Genomic DNA, 15,361 nt, shown 5'->3' on the forward strand with positions numbered 1-15,361 from the left:
ATCTTTTTGAGCAGTTTACAAAGTACATCGGTCAGGCTAATCGGTCAGTAACTTTTGAGAGACAATAGGTTCTTCCAGGGCTTAAGGATGGGGATAACTATGCTGTCTCGCCATTGCAAGGGGAAGGTACCCATAAGCGAAGTGCAGATGAAGACCCTGAGTAGATGTTGCCTCTGGGTAACGTCTAGTGTTGGATCATATTATGTGGATTGAATGTGAAGAGGTAAAAGCCTGCACGAATTCCCATTCAGTGAAGAGTTCATTATAGGCTTCAGCTTGGTGGGGGTTGAAACAGAGGGGGTTTCTTCAACTTGTCATTTTTGCTAGAGAAAGGTAGCAGGATAAGAAGAAGACGCCGATGCTTTAACAAAGTTTGTTGCGGCTTTTCTGCAAGGGCCAACGGATCAGTACACAGAACACCCTGTAGAATAAGACTCTGGACAGCTGATTGTCGCTGGCGACCCAGAAGGCTACAGAGCTCGGACGGAACCTGCGCTGAAGAGGTACACTTCCTCAGGGAGGAAACATGGCGCTCCCAACGTTCCTTTTTACTCTGCTTAATAAGGTAGCGAGCCTCAGCACAGACAGACTTCAAAGCGATGAGGCTGGTTTGCGAAGGGTGGTGTTTAAATCATTGCAGCACTCGTCGTCGGCCCTGGATAGCAACTGGTACGTCCTCAGTCCACCACAGTACTGGTGGGTGACGAGGGGGATCTGTGGATAGGGGGATAGCAATTCCAGCGTCATGAAGGTTAGTGTCAGAGACGTCTTGCACGAACACATCAATACAATCAGAGAGCGAGAGGGGGGGGGGGTGAAGTGCACAGCAGACATATATAAAGGGGAACTGGTTCTGCAGAATGCCCAACACGGGGGCCTGGTAGTGACAGGGGAATGATAGAATCACAGGCAAGTGATCAGTGTCACAAAGATCATCATCGGGTGACCAGTGTAAGGAAGCCACAAGAGCAGGGAAGAGGTTAGTGAGATCAACAGCAGAAAAGGTGTCATGAGAGGCACTGAAAGTGGGTAGAGGAACCGTCGTTGAGGAGACAGAAATCGAAGTCTGTAATAAATTCATCAGTTACAAAACCTCTACCCATCGAAGTGGCACTCTCTCGCAGGGGGTGGTGTGCACTGAAGTCCCCGAGGAGGAGATACGGGGATGGGAGTCGCTGTACTAAGGCAGGCAGTTCAACATAAGTAGCCTAACTGGAGGTAGGTAGACATTCCAAATGGTGATTGCTGGGGTCGTACACACTCGTGCCGCTATTGCTTCCAGGTTTATATTAAGGGGATTCAGTTACTAATGACCACAGTGTGAACCAAAGTGCAGACCCCTCCACGTGCTATCCTGGGGCCAGCATGGTTCCAACACAAAGTCTGATAACCATGAAACAGTGTAGAGCGGTCATCACAGACGTGCGTTTCTTGAAGAACAAGACAGAATGCAGAATAAGAGGAAATGAGGTGTTGTATTCCCATTAGGTGACGATAATATCCATTGCAATCGCACTGGATTAGCGTGTGGCGAGAGTCCTGTTTAGTCAAACAAGCCGAGGAGAGCATCGTCTTTGCTTTCTGTGGAACGATATCTCCCTTAAAGCCAGAATAAAGGCGCTGGTATTGGTGTGGTTGTCTTTATGCCTCTTCTGCACACATTAAACATACACCGCATCGCTCAAGATTAGCTCGGAGTTTGCAGGTTGAGGTCCCAATGAAAAAAAAAAAATCACTCCCTGGACCTTATTCAGTGACTGCTGAGAGGTAATAGACACCAGGACATCGCCAAGACGATCAGAAGCACGAAAAGCTGGAGACTGGGCTGGAGATGAAGCTTTGATCAACAGGGAGTCCGACGGAATCTTACTAAGAAACTCCACTTCATCAAATTTGTCATCGATATTTTCCACAAAAAACAATGGCTTTCTGGTGGTGAATGTATCCCCGTCTGTCCTAGTACAGATCAGGTAGCGGGGAAAGTGTTTCATATCAACACAACGAGCCTGTCCCTCCTCCCAGGGTCCAGCCAGGAAAGGGAAGGCTGCAGGGTCATTTGAAGCAGCATTAAATCAACATTTCCCGCCTGGAGAGGCGATCATTTGAGAATGGCCAGATTTTTGCAGCTTAATACGCCTAATGCACGAAGCATCTACCCTAACACCACCCACTCCGCTCAGAGGTCTCCCTGTGTGCATCATCCAGCCACATCGAGCGCCACCTGGCACAGTGGGCATTGCCAGGAGTTCTGATGCTCCAGGATGACAAGCAATAACTCTTTGGCAGACATGGGGAGGCGACAACTCAGGCACCAGTAGCGATCCCTGTGTTGTCAGGGGGGCTCAGCCAAATGGGTACGTAACAGCCTCACCACACAGACTGGCTACACTTGCTGATGGGCCAGTGGGGTGGAGGGGGGCTATGGGGGGGGATGAAGAGAGAAAGGAAGGGGGGAGGAATCAAGTCCATAGATGTTAGGGAGGAAGTTTTTCCACAAATGGTTCAGACTACAGACAGAAAACTTAGAAGGGGAGGTCAAACCCCCAAGGGCGGACAAAAATGGCAAGAAGGATGAAGAGAACAGAGAAGAGGAACAAAACTGCAAAGGATACAGAGAACCATATGGATAGCCATGTAGACATAAATCGTAACCCCGAGAGAGGGGCAGGAGGGAGCAGCGGGAAAGGAGCGAAGACGTGGAGGGGGAGGGGGGGCACAGTAGCCAGGGAAGAAAGAATTAGCCAAACTAGCTCGGTATCCCGTGTGCGCCACGCACGAACTTACCGTGGGGGGGGGGGTTTAAGTGATGTGAGGGGGTGAGGGAAAGAGGAGGAGATGGGGGGGAGGAGGGAGGGGGAGAGAGAGAGAGAGAGGGGGGGAGAGAGAGAGAGAGAGAGAGAGAGAGAGAGAGAGAAGAGAGAGAGAGAGAGAGAGAGAGAGAGAGAGAGAGAGAGAGAGAGAGAGGGGGGGGGGGTGGGAGGGGGGAGAGAGAGGGGGGAGAGAGAGGGGGGAGGGGGAGGGGGGAGAGAGAGGGAGAGAGGGGGAGGGGGAGAGAGGGGGGAGAGAGAGGGAGAGAGGGGAGGGGGAGAGAGGGGGGAGAGAGAGGGGGAGAGGGGGAGGGGGAGAGAGGGGAAGAGAGAGAGCGAGGGGGGGCGAGGGAGGGGGAGGGGGGAGAGAGAGGGGGGGGGGGAGAGAGAGAGAGAGAGAGAGAGAGAGAGAGAGAGAGAGAGAGAGGAGAGAGAGAGAGAGAGAGAGAGAGAGAGAGAGAGAGGGGGGGGGGGGGGGAGATAGAGTGAGAGAGAAAGAAAGAGAAGGAGGGAGTTAGGGTGAATGAAGAGAAGAAATAATAGAAGACTGGAATAAAAACATACCCATGCAACGATGGGTACTCAGCTGGTATTAAAAGTGCAAGAAATACTTATAAACGTTTGTGAAATTAGGCTACAGCCACACATGTTTTTTTTTCCAGCAGGTTTTGAACTGGAATGAATGAGACAGTAGTTTTAGAAAGTGTGTCGGCCGCACAGAGCAGGAAAAGCGGCTGAGTGGTGGCAATCTGGCAGCCAGGTACATGCACCAAAGAAGCAATTCCTCGAGACCAGCAATGGACTGTGTTTCGTTACGTGGTTATACAGTTTTCATTCTATGTTTATTATTCGTTCATCTTCGTCGACCCGAAGTCAGAAACTATAGAGGAAAAGGTGAAAAGTCAAGAAATGGAACGTTCATTCTCTTACATTAGGAAGTAAAGCAATATCTAAATATACATTTTTATTATTACTATCCAAAGTCAGTTAATTCACTCGAAGAAACTTACGTACAGCAAAAACTGACATTTCTAAGACATATACGGTGGTCAAGGATTGTTCTAGCAGCTGAGATAGCCAGCCACTGTTTTCCAGTTATTTTGATGCTAGAGGCTTTTGAAGACACTTATCTTCCTCCACAACACAGCGATTACCCTTGGTTAAAAAGTTTATTGAGAAAGTTTCCTGTAAAGAAATACAAACTATTCAAGTCAGTAGTGCCGATCAGCAATTTCCTTTAAGCAGTTTGCTCATTTACGGGTATTCCGCGACTTTCGCCACTGCCCAAATACCGGTGATACTAGGCACAAATGCTTTTCGCGGCCAGCAGACTCACCCACGTCGGACACGGAGTAGCAGGGCTGCAGCGGCAGCTCCTGGAATGGATCCTTGTCGTCCTTTGTGTTGAACAGCTGCAGCACCGGGCTGTCGCCCTGGTACACCAGACGCACGAACACTTTCTTCCAGAACCTGCGCACACGAGTGACGCGACATCAGCTATGAACGTAACACGCACAGGACTTCAGTAGCTACAGGGGTTGGACGAAAATATGGACGAGAAATGCATGCTTTAACACAAATGGTGATGCTGGCCAAGCTTGCAAGTTGTGCTGTTGCATCTGACAATGAACGGCATTTGTACCATGCCCCCAATACGTTGAAAGTATCGGTCACGGTTAGAACTGTGTTCTGTGTAGTAGTTAGTGCGTTATGTCGGTGATGAGTGACTTTAAACGAGGGCAAATTATTGATGGTTCTATGGTGTGTGCTCCTGTAAGCAAGGCAGCCGCAGTATTTGGTATTCAAAGAGACATCATATCTACGATTTATACGGCATACAGGCAAAGCGGTAAAAGATCATCTGCTAAGTCACAACACGGACGGATATGTGCATTGAGTCGTCATGAAATACACTGAAGAGGACTGTGATGAAAAATTATGCGAAAGCTGCATAAGTCACAATGCATGCACGTTTGTTTGCTTGCTTGAATTCAATAGTCTGACAGCTACACTGGTTATTAATGTGCCACCATTTCACATTTGCAATGGTTTATCTCACGCTTACATTAACGTGTGAACTTGGGATGTTAATTACCTTAATGTGTTACCTAGACAAATGTATTTTCGAACTTTCATTACTCTACATTTAATGTTACTATTTTTTTTCGTCAGTGTGTAACGAACACAATGGACCCAAAATTGAACCGTGTGGGTCTCCTTTTGTGTGTTTCTCCCCCCACAAATAAAATTTTCTACGTTTCTGCATTCTGTTTGTGAAGTAGCACGCTGAAGCGCCAAAGAAACTTGTATAGACAAGCGTATTCAAACACAGAGATACGTAAACAGGCAACGCCTATGTAAGACAAGTATTTGGCACAGTAGTTGTTCGGTTACTGCTGCTATAATGGCAGGTTATCAACATTTATCTGAGTCTGAACGTAGTGTTATAGTTGGCGCACGAGCTATGGGACACACAGTTTCCGAAGTAACGATGAAGTGGGTATTTTCCCGTACGACGATTTCACGAGTGTACATGAATATTACGGATCTGGTAAAACATCAAAACTCTGACATCGATGTGGCTGGAAAAAGATCCTGCAAAACCGGTATTAATGACGACTGAAGAGAATCGTTCAACGTGACAGAAGTGCAACCCTTTCGCAAATTGATGCAGATATCAATGCGTGCGAAAAATTCAACGAAACAACATCGATATGGGTTTTCGGAGCCGAAGGCCAACTCGTGTACCCTTGATGACTGGACAACACAAAGCTTTACACCTCGCCTGGGCCAGTCAACATCGATATTGGACTGTTGATGTCTGGAAACATATTGCCTGGACGTACGAATCTCATTTCAAATTGTATCGAGCGGAAGGACGTGTATGGGTATGGAGGCAACCTTATGAATCCATGGACCCTGCATGTCAACAGGAAACTGTCCAAGCTGGTGGAGGCTAGTGTGCGGACCCTTCATACGTCTTGATACGACTCTGACCGGTGGCACGTACATTAACATCCTGTCTCATCACCTGCATCCATTCATCTACATCTACATCCATACTCTGCAAGCCACCTCACGGTGTGTGGTGGAGGGTGAGTATCTCTATCAGTTCTCCCTTCTATTCCAGTCTCGTATTGTTCGTGGAAAGAAAGATTGTCGGTATGCCTTTGTGTGGGCTCTAATCTCTCTGATTTGATCATCATGGTCTCTTCGCGAGATATACGTTAGAGGGAACAATATACTGCTTGACTCCTCGGTGAAGATATGTTCTCGAAACTTCAACAAAAGCCCGTACCGAGCTACTGAGCGTCTCTCTTGCAGAGTTTTCCAATGGAGTTTATCTATCATCTCCGTAACGCTTTCGCGATTACTGAATGATCCTGTAACGAAGCGCGCTGCACTCCATTGGATCTTCACTATCTCTTCTATCAACCCTATCTGGTACGGATCCCACACTGGTGAGCAGTATTCAAGCAGTGGGAGAACAAGTGTACTGTAACCTACTTCCTTTGTTTTCGGATTGCATTTCCTTAGGATTCTTCCAATGAATCTCAGTCTGGCATCTGCTTTACCGACGTTTAATTTTATATGGTTATTCCATTTTAAATCACTCCTAATTCCTACTCCCAATTAATTTATGGAATTAACTGCTTCCAGTTGCTGGATTCGCAGCACATTACACTTGTCTACATTGAGATTCAATTGCCATTCCATGTAACATGCGTCGATTCGTTGCAGATTCTCCTGCATTTCAGTACAATTTTCCATTGTTACAACCTCTCGATATACTACAGCATCATCTGCAAAAAGGCTCAGTGAACTTGCGATGTTGTCCCCAAAGTCATTTATACAGGGTGTTACAAAAAGGTACGGCCAAACTTTCAGGAAACATTCCTCACACAAAGAAAAAAAAAATGTTATGTGGACATGTGTCCAGAAACGCTTACTTTCATTTTAGAGCTCATTTTATTACTTCTCTTCAGATCACATTAATCATGGAATGGAAACACACAGCAACAGAACGTACCAGCGTGACTTCAAACACTTTGTTACAGAAAATGTTCAAAATGTCCTCCGTTAGCGAGGGTACATGCATCCACCATCCGTCGCATGGAATCCCTGATGCGCTGATGCAGCCCTGGCATATTGTCACAGCCGCCCACAATACGAGCACGAAGAAGTCTCTACATTTGGTACCGGGGTTGCGTAGACAAGAGCTTTCAAATGCCCCCATAAACGAAAGTCAAGAGGGTTGAGGTCAGGAGAACGTGGAGGCCATGGAATTGGTCCGCCTCTACCAATCCATCGGTCACCGAATCTGTTGTTGAGAAGCGTAAGAACACTTCGACTGAAATGCGCAGGAGCTCCATCGTGCATGAACCACATGTTGTGTCGCACTGGTAAAGGCACATGTTCTAGCAGCACAGGTAGAGTATCCCGTATGAAATCATGGCGGTGAATCGAGGAAGTACAGTACATACTGACGAAACTAAAATGAGCTCTAACACGGAAATTAAGCGTTTCCGGACACATGTCCACATAACATCTTTTCTTTATTTGTGTGTGAGGAATGTTTCCTGAAAGTTTGGCCGTACCTTTTTGTAACACCCTGTATATATTGTGAATAGGAACGGTCGTACAACACTCCCCTGCGGCACATCTGAAATCACTCTTACTTCGGAAGACTTCTCTCCATTGAGAATGACAGGCTGCGTTCTGTTATCTAGGAACTCTTCAATCCAATCACACAATTGGTCTGATAGCCCTTATGCTCTTACGTTGTTCATTAAACGACTCTGGGGAACTGCATCAAACGCCTTGCGGAAGTCAAACATATCTACCTGGGAACCCTTGTCTATGGCCCTCTGAGTCTCGTGGACGAATAGCGCGAGCTGGGTTTCACACCATCGTCTTTTTCGAAACCCATGCTGATTCCTACAGAGTAGATTTCTAGTCTCCAGAATTGTAATTTTATACTCCAACGTAATACGTGTTCCAAAATTCTACAACTGATCGACGTTAGAGATATAGGTCTATAGTTCTGCACATCTGTTCGACGTCTCTTCTAGAAAACGGGGATGACCTGTGCCCTTTTCCAATCTTTTGGAACGGTACGCTCTTCTAGAGACCTACGGTACACCGCTGGAAGAAGTGGGCTAGTTCCTGCGCGCACTCTGTGTAAAATCGCACTGGTATCCTATCACGTCAAGCGACCTTTCCTCTTTTGAGTGATTTTAATTGTTTTTCTATCCCTCTGCCGTCTATTTCGATAGCTACCATTTTGTCATATGTGCGACAATGTAGAGAGGGAACTACAGGGCAGTCTTCCTCTGTGAAACAGCTTTGGAAAAAGACATTTAGTATTTCGGCCTTCAGTCTGTCATCTCCATTGTGAAATTGCAGCAGGACAATGCGACATCCCACACATCCAGTATTACTACGGAGTGGCTCCATGAACACTTTTCTGAGTTTAAACGCTTCCACTGGCCACCAAAATGTCTGACATGAACTTTGAGTATGTGTGAGACGACCTGCAACGTAGTGTTCGTAAGAGAGCTCCACCCCCCTGTACTCTTACTGATTTATGGACAGCCCTGCAGGATTCATGGTTTCAGTTCCCTCCAGCACTACTTCACACATTAGTCGAAGCCATGCGTGTTGCAGTACTTCTGTGCGCTCTTGGGGGCCCTACACGATACTAAGCAGATGTACCAGTTTCTTTGGCTCTTCAGTGTATTACATAGACAAATGTATTCTCGAAGTTTTATTGCTCTACATTATGTGCTACGATTTTTTTGTCAGTGTATAAGGAACACAATGGACCCAAAATTGAACCGTGTTGGACTCTTTTTGTGAATCTTCCCCCGTCACTAAAATGTTGTACCTTTCTGCATTCCGTTTTTAAGTATTATACACTACTGACCATTAAAATTGCTACACCAAGAAGAAATGCAGATGATAAATGGGTATTCATTGCACAAATATATTATACTAGAACTGACATGTGATATTTTCACGCAATTTGGGTGCATAGATCCTGAGAAATCAGTACCCAGAACAACCACCTTTGGCCGTAATAACGGCCTTGATACTCCTCGGCACAGAGTCAAACAGAGCTTGGATGGCGTGTACAGGTACAGCTGCCCACGCAGCTTCAACACGATACCACAGTTCATCAAGAGTAGTGGCTGGCGTATTGTGACGAGCCCGTTGCTCGGCCACCATTCACCAGACGTTTTCAGTTGGAGAGAGATCTGGAGAACGTGCTGGCCAGGGCAGCAGTCGAACATTTTCTGTATCCAGAAAGGCCCTTACAGGACCTGCAACATGCGGTCGTCCATTATACTGCTGAAATGTTGGGTTTCGCAGGAATTGAATGAAGGGTAGAGCCACGGGTCGTAACACATCTGAAATGTAACGTTCACTGTTCGAAGTGCCGTCAATGCGAACAAAAGGTGACCGAGACGTGTAAACAATGGCCTCCCATACCATCACGCCGGGTGATACGCCAGTATGGCGATGATGAATACACGCTTCCAATGTGTGTTCACCGCGATGTCGCCAAACACGGATGCGACCATCATGATGCTGTAAACAGAACCTGGATTCATCCGAAAAAATGACGTTTTACCATTCGTGTACCGAGGTAAGTCATTGAGTACACCATCGCAGGCGCTCCTGTCTGTGATGCAGAGTCAAGGGTAACCACAGCCATGGTCTCTGAGCTGATCGTCGATGCTGCTGCAAACGTCGTCGAACTGTTCGTGCAGATGATTGTTGTCTTGCAAACGTCCCTATCTGTTGAGTCAGGGATCGAGATGTGTCTGCACGATCCGTTACAGCCATGCGGATAAGATGCCTGTCATCTCGAATGCTAGTGATACGAGGCCGTTGGGCTCCAGCAAGGCGTTCCGTATTACCCTCCTGAACCCACCGATTCTATATTCTGCTAACAGTCATTGGATCTCGACCAACGCGAGCAGCAATGTCGCGATACGATAAACCGCAATCGCGACAGGCTACAATCCGACCTTTGTCGAAGTCGGAAACGTGATGGTACGTATTTCTCCCCCTTACACGCGGCATCCCAACAACGTTTCACCAGGCAACGCCGGTGAACTGCTGTTTGTGTATGAGAAAGCGGTTGGAAACTTTCCTCGTGTCAGCACGTTGTATGTGTCGTCAGCGGCGCCAACCTTGTGTGAATGCTCTGAAAAGCTAATCATTTGCATATCACAGCATCTTCTTCCTGTCGGTTGAATTTCACATCTGTAGCACGTCATCTTCGTGGTGTAGCATTTTTAAAGGCCAGTAGTGTACAAACCTGGTTAGTATAAAGCTATCAGTTCCATAGAGCTTACGTGTTTCTAAGAGAATAACACGATTTATGGAATCGAACGCCTTGTAAACATCACGAAGTAATTACCAATTGGCGGAAGGAGTGACTGACCTCTGGCCGGTGATCTTCTTCTTGTTGGGCTGACGGAGGTGCATCTCCCAGCCGTCGCCCTGGTAGGTGGTCCTGGGGAAGGGCTCCAGCGGCTGCGACACGTCCTCGTCGAACAGTGGCGTCGGCGGCGTCTCTTGGGAGTCCGTGCGCTGCAGCATCCCGTCCGGCACCTCTGCCCCTGTTTGTGGAATGCGGTACGATCACCACGCAGCGCAGAAAATCCGGAGTCTGGCGGTGAAACTGGTTCAGACCTACTCGGGATTGTGGAATACTATGAGGGCTATCCACAAAGTACATTACGTTTTGGAATTAAAAATAAATAATGTATTGGAAATTTTTTTTATTATATACAGATGAAAGCCACACTTAAATACTACTTTACTACATAGTTGGCATTTAAATTAAGGCACTCATTGTAGCGATGGACGAGCTTGGAAATTCCTTCGTCGTAAAATTCGGCCGCCTGCGCCTTCAACCACGTGGTTACCTCTTCTTTTGGGACAGAAAAGGTGTGACTTTTGTGAATTTCCTGGAAAGAGGCACTACAATAAACTCTCAAAGGTATTGCCAAACTCTGCACAACCTCAGAAGAGCAATACAAAACAAGCGCAAGGGAAAGTTGGGCTCAAAGATCTTGCTGATTCACGACAACGCCCGGGTCCACACGGCAAATGCCACTTGTGAAGTTCTCGAATCTTTTAAGTGGGAGTTGTTTCCTCATCCGCCGTACAGTCCCGACCTGGCACCGAGCGACTTCCACTTATTTCCAGCAATGAAGAAGTGGTTGGCTATGCTGCGTTTTGATGACGACGCACAGCTTCAAGAAGAGGTAACCACGTGGTTGAAGGCGCAGGCGGCCGAATTTTACGACGAAGGAATTTCCAAGCTCGTCCATCGCTACGATAAGTGCCTTAATTTAAATGGCAACTATGTAGAAAAGTAGTATTTAAGAGTGGATTTCATCTGTATATAATAAAAAAATTTCCAATACTTTATTTTTAATTCCAAAACGTAATGTAGTTTGTGGATAGCCCTCGTACTGAGGGTAGTCCCAAAAGTAAGGTTTATTTTTTTGTCAGTACATAGACTTGTTTATTTTTGCAATGGTTTACATCAGTTTACAGCTTTAACATTGAGCTTTTTTTCGACATAATCACCATTTCTGTCGCTGCATTTCTGTAGACGCTGTGACATTTCTTGTATGTCCATTTCATACCAGCTCGCCGTCGTGCTATTCAGAAAGTTATGAACCTTTTCTTTCACCCTGTCGTCAGAGCTGAGTCTCTATCCGGCCAAATGTTCTTTATAATATAATAAAATAATGGATTAAGTGATAATAAAATGTTGAAATGCGTGGCTTTTTAAAATGTAGTGAATTAATGAGATTAATTTTTCGGCGTGAATGACAAGCACAATAAGCTGAGCTATGCCTGGAAATAAGTTCGTATTCGTTCATATTATTTAGCAGCGGGGATGTAGTTTCTTTCTCTGCTGTAGATTTGTGCTTACCATTCTTTATAATGCTACGTTTGGTCGCCGTGTTCACCTTTGAAGTCTTGACCGTGTTCCCATTAAGCTTATCGGATCTTCGTAATTTTCCAAAGTACACAGGTGGGCTTCAGTTCTTGTAATTATTGTACTATTTGAAATAACAACTCACACGACCTTTCTGTTAATAAAACAATACTGTATTTTTCTAAACGTTGCACGTATGAAATACATATTCCTCACTTATTCATAGCGACCCCAAAATGGCGGTCTACAATTACTCGCTAAAAATGGCGTGCTTCTCACTCGTTCACTAGCTGAGCTCGAATCCTTCCTTCCTCCTACTGGTACAAGAAAACCTCCTCTGTTTTTTAACAACTGAAAGTCAAAAATACATGACGGTAGGCATAGGCTCTATGATGGGCTACCGCTTCATCTTCTCTCTTTGCCTTCAAAGAAGGCGAAAACATAAAGGAAATGCAAAAGGTTTATCACATCTTTTAATCTAGGAACAGCTTATAGCCACTGGGTGCCTAGTCGGGACTATAGGGTGGGTGGTTATGTTCCACTGAAACTGTTGCAGAAGAGCAACGGTTTGCCGAGCGATGTGTGGGCGAGCGTTGTCATGGAGAATGTGTACGCCCTTGCTCAACATTCCTCTTCTCCGGTTCTGCATTGCCCGTCTGAGTTTTTTCAGACTCTCACAGTACCTGTCAGCGTTAATTGTGGTCCCAGTGGGCATAAAGTCGACCAACAATACCCCTTTCCGATCACAAAAAGCTGTTATGACTTTACCGGGAGACTGTGTTTGTTTGAATTTCCGCGGCTTTGGCGAAGAAGGATGCCGCCACTGGCGTGATTGTTGCTTGGTCTCAGGTGTAAAGTAGTATACCCAGATTTCGTCACCCGTGACAATTGAGTCCAGAAAGCTGTCCTGTTCGGCTGCAAGGTGGTGAACAAATACGCGCGAAGCATCAACTCGTTGCTGCATGTGGTCCTCAGTCAGCATGCGTGGCACCCATCTTGCGCACACCTTCCGGTAGTTCAATGTTTCCGTTAAAATTCCGTGAATGGTGCTTCGGAAACCTCAGGAATCAACGTGCAGAGATCATCCAGGGTGATCCGCCGATCTTCACGCGTTCTTTGCTCAACCTTCAACACTGTCTTCTCAGAAATTGACGGTCTCCCGCTCCTTAGTTCGTCGTGAATTTCGATCCGACCAGCTGCAAACTCTCTACTACACCACTTACGAACATGTTTGACATCCATGTTCGACTCACCATTCACTTCCGTCAACTGGGGATGGATTTCAATCGGCGCAGTGCCCTTTGCGTTCAAAAACCGAATAACTGCGCGCAATTCGCACTTGGCGATAACATCCAACGGGAGCTCCATTCTCAACGGCTGCCAAGCCAAGACTGAGCGCCTCAGCGTGGCGTGCGCATGTTTATACACAGCGCGTGAAGCACTCTTCATAATAGTGTGACCAACTGCCACACAAACAGAGTTCTGTACTTATAAAAAAATAGGAGACCTTACTTTTGAGATTACCCTCGTACTTTGATGCACGGATATCAGTGAGTATTTATTTGGGTTCCGTATCACAATCGGTAAGAGCGAAATCCTTCAGCATCACTTTGTTGTCCGTCTGTCTATCCAACTGTTAATAACCCATTTTCCCAGGAACGGGTAGATTTATCAAGTTGAAATTTGAATCTCACACTAATGTGTATATTCGCTTGGCGCTGTAAAAAACTGAAGCTTCTACGTCAATGCAGTCAAAAGATACGGCCATTTATGTCAGGCATTGTGATTCTCGCAAACTCACTCAGCAAAACCTATAGATTACTTCCTGTTGGCTTAGATACTGAAATCTGGCAAGAAGCACTGATTCATAGTACAAGTTAAGGGAGGAAGTCAGAAAATTTTTAATTTGTAATCACACGACACGAAAAAATATTTGTCATTTTTTATCCGACCTACCAATTGAAGTTAAAACAATCAGTTATAAAACCCGCTACAGTTGTAAGGGTAAATTTTTCCTGAAAAGCAAAACGCAGCGCATTTTCAGGACTACTTTTTATTTCACGAACATTGCAGTGTCATGAGTTTAGAAGCGACAAAGAATTTGTTGCGTATATAGATTATGCTGTGCTATTCGTAATGCTTTATTCGTTGAGAGAAATTCCAATTTGGTTGCTGATACTGACAATTAGATGAATTTACTCTGGCATGTTTATTACTCAATAGCCTTATGTGCCATGGTTAGAGTTCACTTATGTCCTCAACATTTTGTAGCCCTTTGCGAAGGAAAGTTTCAGCTACTATCTTTGTAAAACACATCCTGATAAAAATACAAACACTTGTTAACTTCTGTCGCTATATGCATCTTTCGCATAGATGTAAGTTTCTAGGAACAAATGTTACACCTCGTCCTCCCCATGATATCCTCGTATAGAGCAAATTCGTATGACAGGCTTTAGATTATGACATATTCGACATGCCTGTGATCATTGGCGATGATGTGGCGCAGACGAATAGCAAAATTCTGCATGACCCGCTGAAGTGTTGTAACATCGATGATGCCGATGACATTCTAAATTGCTGTTTTAGCAAAGCAATGGTTTTGGGGTTATTGCTGTACACCTTGTCTTTAATATAGCCCCACAAAAAGAAGTCGTATGTTTTCAGATCCGGCGGCCAATCGAGGCCCATGCCAGTGGCCTCTGGGTGCCCTAGAGCCAGAATGCGTTCCCCAAAGTGCTCCCCCCCCCCTTCCCCCGGGACATCAAACACACTACTGTTTCGATGGGGTAAAACTCCGTCTTGCATGAACCTCACCTTTTCGAAATCAGGGTCACTTTGCATATTGGGGATGAAATAATCTTCCAAAATCTTCATGTACCGTTCGGTGGTCACCGTGCCATCAAGGAATATCGCTCCGATTATCCCACAGCTGGACACTGCACACCCGTTGAGGGGGAAAAGACTTCTCGATCGCGAAATGCGGGTTCTTAGTCTCTTGCTCCCCCCACCCCATCCAAGTGCGCCAATTTTGGTTATTAGCGAAACCATCCAAATGAAAGTGGGCTTCGTCGCTAAACAAAATCATACACGCACGTACTAATACCCATCATGCCCCGCGGACAACAGTGCAGTTTGAACGTCCTAATGCAAACCGTTCGTGTGTGTGGTTCTTAGCCTAAGTTAGTTTAATTAGTGTGTAATCCCAGGGACCGATGACCTCAGCAGTTTGGTCCCTTAGGAATTCACACACATCTGAACATTTTTTTATTTCATATAGTGCAATAACTGTCACCCTGTATATGCACAGGTTTCGATATTCGCACCTGTGTACACTCGATGATATGGATAGCACTTGAAAACTTACATTTTTCTAGTCGCCCGTTTTTTGGGACATCATGTGTTGACGACAGAAGTTTGATCCACAAGTGAGCTTTTTCCATTATCTTTTCAGAAACACTACTCATTGTTTTACTCAGTATAGTTTGATGAATCCGCATTTCTTCTGCTATGCTGGTCTGGAAACCTTGACCAGCTACATACCCAAAGAAAATCTTCCCCCTCTGCTCTGATGATAGTAGTTCACCTC

General features: G+C 45.8%; 1 protein-coding gene across 1 annotated transcript in view; it reads right to left on the minus strand.

Moving 5' to 3' along the window:
- LOC126424624 (uncharacterized) overlaps nucleotides 1-15,361 on the minus strand; it is a 343,469-nt gene that overhangs the window by 89,055 nt on the left and 239,053 nt on the right. The window contains exons 23-24 of the mRNA XM_050087361.1: nucleotides 10,261-10,438; nucleotides 4,144-4,277 (exon numbers count right to left, since the gene is read on the minus strand). Of these exons, the coding sequence (XP_049943318.1) occupies nucleotides 4,144-4,277; nucleotides 10,261-10,438 (312 nt within the window). The remainder of the gene's footprint in view (nucleotides 1-4,143; nucleotides 4,278-10,260; nucleotides 10,439-15,361) is intronic.

This window comes from Schistocerca serialis, chromosome 10 (assembly GCF_023864345.2).
Source record: "Schistocerca serialis cubense isolate TAMUIC-IGC-003099 chromosome 10, iqSchSeri2.2, whole genome shotgun sequence".
NCBI classification, from domain to species: Eukaryota; Metazoa; Arthropoda; class Insecta; order Orthoptera; family Acrididae; genus Schistocerca; species Schistocerca serialis.